This window comes from Oratosquilla oratoria, chromosome 22 (genome assembly GCF_046742065.1).
Source record: "Oratosquilla oratoria isolate Oo_2021 chromosome 22, ASM4674206v1, whole genome shotgun sequence".
Lineage (NCBI taxonomy): Eukaryota > Metazoa > Arthropoda > Malacostraca > Stomatopoda > Squillidae > Oratosquilla > Oratosquilla oratoria.
In genome coordinates, this window is record NC_134798.1 from 7,686,559 (window position 1) to 7,697,316 (window position 10,758).

The 10,758-nt window shown below is 37.9% G+C and overlaps 1 protein-coding gene across 1 annotated transcript in view; it reads right to left on the minus strand.

Moving 5' to 3' along the window:
* Window positions 1-388: 388 nt before the first annotated feature.
* Window positions 389-10,758, minus strand: part of LOC143037267 (serine/threonine-protein kinase Chk1-like) — a 25,505-nt gene continuing 15,135 nt past the window's right edge. Inside the window, exon 3 of the mRNA XM_076205397.1 lies at window positions 389-454. Within this exon, the coding sequence (XP_076061512.1) occupies window positions 389-454 (66 nt within the window). The remainder of the gene's footprint in view (window positions 455-10,758) is intronic.

Here is a 10,758-nt window from a genome sequence, read left to right on the forward strand (position 1 = left end):
CTACGTACACTGCTGTGACCTATTGTGTGTGTATGTGCGTGCATGCGTGCGTATGTATATGCTTATGCATGTGGGCTATGAATGCGTGCTTACTCACCAATATATGCGCACATTCCTATGCGCTACATCTCTATTAATTATTGTCGCTCGTTCCAGAACTATGCGTTCACAGAGATCAACAATACCCACTTGTCACTGAACCATTTTGAAAACAGAGCCAACACATCCTACGTGGTGCCCCAGGGTGCCAACTTGGGTACTACTCAGTGATGCACAACGCAATTTTTATTCTGTCTAATTCAAGGCGATTTTATTCAGTTGAAGGGTGTGTTCTAGGTAAAATTATGTCTCGATCTAGTATAAAGTCTGACCCCTCTCCCGCCTCTAGTTAGAATCGTCCTGTATAAACCAGAACATAGTACGTGTTGTACGTTACTGTATTCAAGACACTCCCCTGTGGGATCAGAAGTTGACACAAGTTGCTAATACTCGAGTGGAACTTCATAACAATTTCATTGAATTAACATCTATAATGAAAACGGATGTTTACAACGGAATTTCTGTCACGTCTTGTTATTTTATCCGTACACAGTTGAAACTTAAAATTATAGCTAGTATGTTCTTGATTTTTTACTAAAGGTGTTACAGTCTTTCACAGACTATAAATCTATGGCAAATGCCGCACTTATGATTTAAAAATGCAAATACATTTAGTAGTGAGCGAATGGCAACATGCCGCGTCGAGCCAACGGTCATCAGAAACTTGAGGCGCGCAATTTGAATAGTGGCCACTTCTCGACGACAACTTAAACAAAATATTTTATGATTATTGTTGCATGTATTGGCAAAAATATATAACATGCTTTATTATTATTATTATTATTATTTGGTAAGTTTCAGTGTGATCCATACATTCTGGCAAGCTAAGGTACGGGTAACCGTACAAATTTCACAACAGATAAGACATAAGTGGCATTGCAAGCGGTCAGGAGGTTGGATGCAAAAATATTAAATAGAAAAAAATAAGTACATAATTTAATTATTAACAATAAAAACAAGCACACAAACAAGCAAATAAACAAAACCATCTGGTTCCCGCGTAAAATTCATTCCATTCACTGACAACACGACTGTTCATTTATTTTCTTCTACCTAAATTTAGATTACATCTAGGTCCTGGCTACTGCACACCGTTATCATTTCTCATCAGATTAGTATCTAGTGAGAATAACATCCTCTAATATACGTCATCATAATTCTAATTTCATGATTCAATATGCATTTGGATTCTATGTCCCAAACACCCAAAGCTAAACATGGCGTCGACGGGTCGGCTTTCTTTTTCATTGGATCTGTTTTCTTGCAACGAAATTTGGGGCCCAACGCCAGGATAATTAAAGTTATTATTTCTTCGTATACTAAGGCTCATATGTAAATTAGCCCTACTGAGACCCCGAAATTTTGTATAAAACACACTTAAATATTTAAGTATTTATCTATTTAACCACTTTTCTCTGGCTCCCAAATATTTCATTCAAATCAGCGTTAACAGTCTAACAGTTAAATTTACAGGTGACATGTTTTTCACCATGTATGGCTCACTACACCTATCTATTTATTAGTAAATACGTGTAGTGTCCCGATAGGTGCTTCTTCGTCAAATGTGGATTTGAAAAAATCGATTTTGCTTACAGTATTATAAAGGATTGCAAAGGCGGAGCATCCCAACAGGAGACCTTTTGGTCCATATCTAGGTCGGATGCGAAAAAATAATTATAAATAAATAAATGAATAAAACTATACTAATGTAAATAATAATAAACAAAATACACAAATAAATGCATAGGCACAGTTAGATAATAAAGAACCATTTCAAAATATGTCTAATATTCGTATAGGTTTATCTTCTCTTAGTTCTTCAGTCAGCGTCTCAATATATGACGCAATGGTAATTAATTTCATATTTGGAGATTCGAAACACAAAAGATTGTAACCGAAGTCGTTTATACCCAAACGAACTCACTGAAGTTGACGACAGTTTGCCCAATGTGAAGCGGCCTTAACACTAAGCAAGTCCACCCGACATTACTGGTAATATATATTGTAAATTTAAATCTCTTCCTGTTAGTATACACGTCTGACGGTGTAGTTGTACCGATTTTGCCTGCTAACTCAGCGGTCCTGAGTTCGGTCCCTCTGGATGCCGCCTTGTTACCCTAACCGTTTTACTTATCGCTGTCGTTGGAGAAGAAAATCTACCTACCTTTTTCATAAGCAGTACTAGTCGTTACATAATAATACAATGATCAACATCTTTTGTCACTATATATTAACTTTTTCATATTAACGTCCCAGTTCGTTATAACTGCCTCTCTACCGTTAAATGTTGAAATATTATTAACTTGGGAATCTCAGTGCCTTACCTCTTAATTCTCTTTGCCACGTTCTGTTTTCCACGCAGATGTATTTGCTAAACTTTTTCTTCAACTGTGGACACTATCACAACCACAATTCACTAAATAATCGAATGCGCGACACTAAAAGACTCACTATGTTCACACTACACAATCCGATCCGAAATGATGGGATGTATTCAAAAAAGATTTCGTCTTATTTGTGTTGGTGATCATGAATTTCCTTTTTTTTTATTATTGTTGCTGGTTTATATAAAACAAATCGTATTCAGATTTTATGGATAGCCAGCATACTTTGATACTATACATTTTATCTTTTTGTTTACATTTTCAAATTCAAACTGAGATACTAGTTCTTTCCAACCATATTAGAACAAATAGTATTTCTTTCTTTAAGTGTTATTCAAGAATAATTAGTAGTAAATTGTATATATTTATAGAAGTATTTAGCAGTTTGATTATTCAATGAAATAGATATTTATTGGAAATTGTCGTTAGCTGCATATGTACACGGGACAAGCTGGACCAATGACGTAATGTCGTTCCTGCAGACCTCTCCCAACACATCTTTCGGAAAAATGTACCTCGACATATAAACCACTTGCAGTAACAAGGAATTTTTAATTGTATTTGGAATTGACGAAAAAAAGGTTGATCAATAAAGATAAAAGTATATGGAAATAGTACGAAAGTTAATTTGCAACAATCCCAACCATACAGAAGATATATTGATATTCCAGATGTCACTGCATACTTCAATTAGTAGCATGCATAACCTAAACACTATGACTATCCTTTACCACGAGTAACAAATAATTATTCAACTAATAATGAAACCTTATCGATGATACCTAATCGTTCTAAAATCAATATAAATCATTGAATCCATTTGCTTCCTTCACGTTTATGAAATACCTTGGCAGCAGGTAGAATAAACGAGGATATTTGCAGGAGATTTTTTCATTGATGAAAAACACTGACAGGAAATTTATTGTCGATAAATATTCATGGCGTCAGAGAACTTCCGAGCCGGGACAGTGAGAATTACCACGTTCAAACGATCAGGATTTACTGACAGTGATTATACCATTATCAGTAGTCTTATTATTAGAACGTGTTTATATCGACTTCCTTTGCCTCTCGCATAGCATCATCATAACATTCACAATGTTTTGATATAAGTTCTCACATTTTCGCTTGTTTCTCAAATCTGTTTCTGTACTGTCTCGCATCAGTCCAGATGCGCTGTTTCGTGGATGTTTCCAAACATAGATAATTTATCAGAGATTTATTCAACTGTTTGGATTCCGTTAGAGGAATTCAACACAACAAAATTCAACACATCATCATCACGCCACAGTTACGTCACTGTCACGTCACCGTCACATCACAAAGTTTCACTTTATCTAGTGGATCTGTTCACATCAAACAGGTCATCATCACGACACAGGTGTACGTTTGATTAAATGAAAAAAAGAGGGAACGGTAACGGTGATGTGATGCCTTTGCAGTATGAGTTTGTGTCGAAGTTAACATAAAAAACGGACATTTTTTTTTTGTCAAATTGCATATCATCAAAATTACATTATTTCAACGCAACGAACAGGACGGAAATTATTATCAATCGTCCTACTGTAAAAAAAAAAAACAATCTTGCCACTAGACAAAGAAGAATGAACATTTCCACCGTCACCCGCTCTGCGGAGTGACTAGACATGATAACCTTTGTCAGGGTTTTGCATTTCTATACCCTAGTTTTCATGCTTCCGCTGTCGTATCAGTGGATTCATAGTTTTAGCCGGTTGGATTCAACAAATTCACCAAACCCTAATGTCTTATATATATATATATATCTATATATATATATATATATATATATATATATATATATATATATACATATATATATATATATATATATATATACAGTATATATATGTACATATATATATATATATATATATATATATACATATATACATATATATATACATATATATATATATATATAATATATATATATATATATATATATTACAAAACCAAATATAACTGTACTTTTTAACGAAATACATCTATAAGAAAAACTGCTGCCTAAACACACACACACACACACACACACACACACACACACACACACACACACACACTCACACACACACACACACACACACACACACACACACACATACACACACACGCACACACACACACACATACACACACACACACACACACACACACACACACACACACACACACACACATATATATATATATATACATATATATATATATATATATATATATATATATATATATATATATATAAAGAATATAAATTTCCCTGGTTAATAAAGATAATGAGAGTAATTCCCCTCCTGCCAGGATGTGAGTTTCAGTTTGTTCTCTGCGTTTCTTCTCTTTTGCTTGTTCGTCTTTGTTCACGAGAACAGAGCCCATAAAATGTTCTCCAAATGTCAATAACATCGTTTCATCGTTTGTTATATGTGAACAAAACAAATAACATCTTCACTCGAATAATTACAAGTATTTTTATTTTTTGCATGAACATAATGGGAATGACTGTGTATATATATATATATATATATATATATATATATATATATATATATATACATATATATATATATATACACGAGTGCATGACTGTACCATACTCACCCACACCATAGCAGGTAGGTCTAACCCCCTCCCTGCCCCTCCTTCCCTCTCCTTCCCCTCCTCCCCCTCCTTCCACCCCTCCCCTTCCTTCCCTCCCCTCCTCCCTCCTTCCCTCTCCTTCCCAATCCGAGCCCCCTCCTTCCCATATCCCTCCCCCTCCTTCCTCCTGCCCATCCCCCTTCCTTCCCCCTTCTTCCCCTCCTTCCCCCTTCCTTCTCCCTTCTTCCCCTCCTTCCCCAACTTCCTCCTCCCTTCCCTCCTCTCCTTCCCTCCTCCTGTCTCTCCCTTCTTCCCTCCTCTCCCCTTCCCCGCTCCCCCCAACCTCCCCAAGGACAGAATCAAGAGTGAGATCGCAAGAGCCTACGAAGTAGCTGGGCGGTGCCTCTCGAAGTCTGGTGGTCGATCTATCTTTTTTTCTTCTTCTTTTTTCTAGTCTACTCATACCATGAAGCCGGGGAGGGACTTATGCAGGCTGAGGAGGAGGAGGAGGAGGAGCAGAAGGATGGTCAGATGTTGAGGGAAGAGAGATTGAAGGCTGATTCAAAGAAGAAAAAAAGTGGAGGAGTAGGAGTGGAAGGAGGAGGAGGAGGAGATGAGGCAAGAAGAGCCAACGAGGGGTGGGTGGAGGGGATACGGGAGAGAAGGAGGATGGGAAGGGGGGTTATCGAGGCCGAGAACTCCGTGTTTCGAGAAGGACCTCAAGAAGGAGTACCTTTTCCGTCCTCCACTTTCCTTTTCATTCTTCCTGTCGCCAGGCTATTCTATTCAGTCCCGTGGCACCCTTGCTCAAGACAGTGAACAGCACAGGAAGCCTGCCCGAGCGCAAACTGAGACGCAGGCGACACAGAAGACGCAGCACAGAGCAAAGGCAGACTTCCTGTTGCTGAATTGAAGTAGAGTTTGGACTTCTCTCTCACACTTGAAAAGCTTCCAGATGTACTACTTCATCATTTCAAGCGAGAGAAAAGTTCAAAATGTACTTCGGTACAGCAACAGGAACTTTCCCTTTGCCCTGTGCTGCGTCACCTGTTTCGCCTGCGTCGCAGTTTGCCCTTGGGCTTATCCTTTACTCACTAGCGTTATTATGCGTCTCTTCAACCTATCAATCAGTCAATCAATCAATTAACCATTTTTTGGTCCACTGCAGAACAAAGGGATCTTTCATACCATTCCATGACTTGCACGACCGCGCCAACCTCTGCCACGTCACTCCTGCGAACTTCCCTATCTCGTCTCTCCACCTTCTGTCTGGTCTACCCAAGTTGCACGCTTCTCATCTCGCGGCGTCCACTCAGTAACACACCCATTCGTCTCTTAGACGAATCGAATCAGCTGGCGTTATCTAATACAAAATCACTCCAAAAGAGGATTTAAATGGATTAGATCAGGGATTCTTAATTTTTCCTTCATCATTAACCCTTTTGGGTTTAATGTATTTCTCCATTTACCCCCTTACTCCCATATAAAAAATCATAGCCATCATAAAGAGACAAAATACACACACACATAGATACATACATAGCACACACATACATGCTCTCTCTCATACACACACAATTTACAAAATGAAATTGAATTGAATTATTATTCAACTGTCAGGTATATCAATCATCTACCCCTTGCCATGTAATGTTTTACCCCCAAGGGGTAAATTTACCCTTAGTTGAAAATCAAAAGATTATATTAACACGATGTCCTCTGACGATAACCAGAATGGAATATAAAAAGAATGTCACTGCCTCCGAAGCTGAATAAAATCATTTGGAAACAACCAGAATAAAATATGTGATGTACGTCAACGGGATAATGTATTCATGACGGGAGACTATAGTAGAATGCAGTGGAATACAATAGACCAATACACGACAAGAAATATATACAATGGAAATTTGTTGGTTGGGAGGGGCGGGAGGGAGGAGAGAGAGAAGACGAAAACTGAGGCAACAGAATGTGAGGGGGAGTGGGAAAATGGGGGAAGGGGAGGTGGTGGGGGAGGGAGGGAAAGAGATGAAAAGAAAACGGAATGGGGGCCAGGAGGGAGAGGGGAGCAGAGAGGGGGAGGTGGGGGGCAAGTGAAGGACAACATGTTTATCACACTGTTGTTCAAGAGAGGTCCCCCCATCCTCCTCTTCCTCCTGCCCAAGTCCTCTCCGTCCCCCACTACGCTCCCCAAGACCCCAAAACAGCCCCACCCCTTCTGTCTACCTTGTCGGACCCTTGCATTACCAGACTAGGCTCCTCCTTTAACTCCTCCTCCTCCCTCAACTCCCCCTTCCACTCCCCCCAACTCCCTCTTCCAATCCCCCAATGCTCTATTCCACTCCCCCAACCCCCTCTTCCAATCCCCGAACTCCCTCCTCCACTCCTCCAACTCCTCCATCCACTCTCCCCCATTTTCCACGAGGAGTGCCCCTTCTTGAGACGGTGCTGGCAGTACCACGATCCAAAGGCGAAAGGCCAGGCAGTTGTGGGGCACTGTGCATGGTGGAGGAGGAGCATGAGGAGGAAGAGGACCAGGAGGGGGAAGAGAATGAGGAGGAAGAAGAGGAGGAGGAGGAAAAAGAGAGTATATAGGTAGTAGGAGAAGGGGATGATGATAAGGATGAAGAGGAAGGGAAGGAGGGAGAGGATGATGAAGATGCAGACGCATGTTACAGGGATAATGTCATATACCTGCATCACATGTGTGCGCACGTAATTAGCATGTATTTATACATATGTATATACATATATGTGATTACACATACACACACTCACACATACATACATACACACAGCTGTCAACAGCTATCAACTGGAGTTCGTAGGCTGCCAAATAAAACGAAAATTCTCAAGAGTACAAGGAAAGCAAGAGGCCTGGGTTGTATTGAGTGAGAGGAGGAGAACTTGCGGTTGCCCAAAATTATCTCTGTGCAGTGTTCAAAGTGTCTATAGTGAGAAAATGCAATGAGAATCTGACAAGAAACAATAGTCTCAAACTGTCCGGAAATAGATTTAATTTAGAAATGGGTAGAAACAACTTCGCCAACTGTGTAGTTAATGAATGGAATAAACTTCCTGCAGAAGCAGTGCAATGTAGTTCAGTTCGAAGCTTTAAGAATTATTTAGATAAACACCTAAGTAAAATGCTGTAATAACTATAATTAATTTTTAATATTTGTTTATTTGTTTTGTTATCATTTGTCCGTTTGTTTATTATTATTTGTTTGATTCACATTTATTATTAGTTATGTCAATCTATTATTATTTAGTATTTACCTGTTGATTATCTAACTATACCTATGCGTTTATTTATTTTATTTATTATTTACATTATTATTGTTTCTATCTATCCATTTATTTGTTTATCATTATTATGATTTTTTCGCATCCGACCTAGATATGGACCAAAAGGTCTGTCGGCATGCTCCGCCTTTGTAATCCTTTGTAATCCTTTGGACTAGGGGAAAACGGTGACAATTTTGATTCAAATGTTGACATAAACGCAGAGTACTCTGGAGGCGCTATAAGAACATAAGAACATGAGAAATAAAAGAGACTCCGTATCCATCACAACCTGTCATCCCCATCCATAAAGTTGTCTAATCGTTTTTTAAAACAACTGATAGTTTCAGCGCTTACTACATGGTTACTAAGTTTATTCCATTCATCGACCACCCTATTAGTAAACCAATTCTTGCCTATTTCCTTCTTAAATCTAAATTTGTCCAGTTTATACCCATTACTGCGAGTCCTGCCCTGTTGTTTTATTATGATTACCTTGTTCTTGTACCAAACCTAAATGTAAATAGAGGCTTTGAGACCCCAAGGGGGATTGGTAGATTGTACAGTGATGACCTATTTTCTGGCTTTGGTAAGTACGAAAAAAGAAATTTGAGTCGAATCATAGACATGGAAAGGGAGTTGAATATAAACAGAAACTCATGGGAGAGAGAATTCATGGAACTAAGGAAAGAGATTGTGATTTTAAGGAAAGACTATTTTGAAGTCAACAAAGAGGTATGTGAACTAAAGAAGAATTCCGAAATAAATAACGAGTTGAGTGAATTAGAAAAAGAAGTAATTGAGGTTAAACGTGAAAATGAAAATATGTTAAACAATTATACTACCAGAAGTGAGAATTTTGAAAAAGAGGTAAATCAGAAAATATAAGTAATGTCTGAAAGAATTTAAGAAAACTTAGGTGAGGAAAATTTGCAGAAGATTAAGAAATGGAATGAAAACAGAAAAAACGAAGAGATAGCTTTTAAAGAAATAGTACAACAACAGATGCAGGAAAATGCAAAGGACACAATTATTCAAATAACCAAAGAAAAAGCAAATTGGGTAAGAGATACAGTGGATAGAAAAAAAGTGTATTGTAGTATATGGACTAAAGGAAAAACATGGTTTTGTTAGGTACTTGAGAGAAAAAGAAGAGAAAGAAATGGCAAAAACAATTCTAAAAGAAGTACAAGACGATGACCATGAAGTAGAAAAATAGAGGAATTATATAGAAAGGGGCAATATTCTAAAGAAACAAATCGACCCCTAAAGGTAAAACTAAAATCCCTAATGGTAGCAGAAGACATACTGGCAAAATCAGGTAAGTTAGCAGAGTGAACATTACACCAATATATGGATAAAAAGAGAAATGAAAGATGAGGAAAGAGAAAGAGAGAAGACACTAAGAGATGAAGCTAAAGAAAAAAAAAAAAACGCGAAAAGAACGGAGACCGAAAGCAAGGAGTTCTGTTGGAGAATCTTAGACATAAGGTTGAGAAAATGTTACACCAAGGTAAGCGAAACGAAAGGAAAAGAAAACAGGGGGGAGAAAAAAAATAAATAAAAGTGGCCTATACTAATATAGACGGATTAATCTCAGGATTGAGTGAACTAAATTATTACCTGTTAGAAAAAAAAAAAAAAAGGCATAATGAGAATTGTGGAAACGAAGTTAAAGGGTCCACTGCCACCAAGTAGTGTTGGACATGGATTACATAATTATTGGATTAAAAACAGAAATGAGAAACAGGGCGGAGGAATCATGTTTTTATCCAAGAAAAATTTAAATGTGACGAAGGTTACAGAGGGTAAAATCAGTGTGGAAATGATCATGATAAAAGTTGAAGACAGCGACATGAAAAGTAGAAAGTTTGTGATGATTTATTTACCCCCCAAAAACGGGCTCTTGAAAAGAGGGCGAGCCTGCAAAAATGTTAGAAGAACTAGGCATTAATTAATACCAGATACAGGAGTAATGAAGAACCGTCGAGACTAGATTTAATGTTTACAGCAGAACCTGAAATTGTGGATAAAATTGAATACAAGACACCATTTGGAAGGAGTGACCACATACTAATGGAGGTTGAACAAAAGGAGGAAATATATATATAGAGAGAAATGAGAAATACAGGAAAGGGAGACTGATGTACAACAAAACGGACTTTAGGAAACTTAAGAAATTCTTTCAAAATGCAAATTGGGAAAACTTTTTCAAAGAAGAGACACAAGTGGAATAGAAATGGATGATTTTGATGGACATTTATAATGAAGGAGTGAATAAATACGTACTAAGACAAAAATGGGAAAATGTGCACATTAAGTGCTGGTTCAACAGACGATGCAATGAGGCGAAGGTTAGAAGAGATAAAGCTTGGGAAAGATGAAAAATATATAA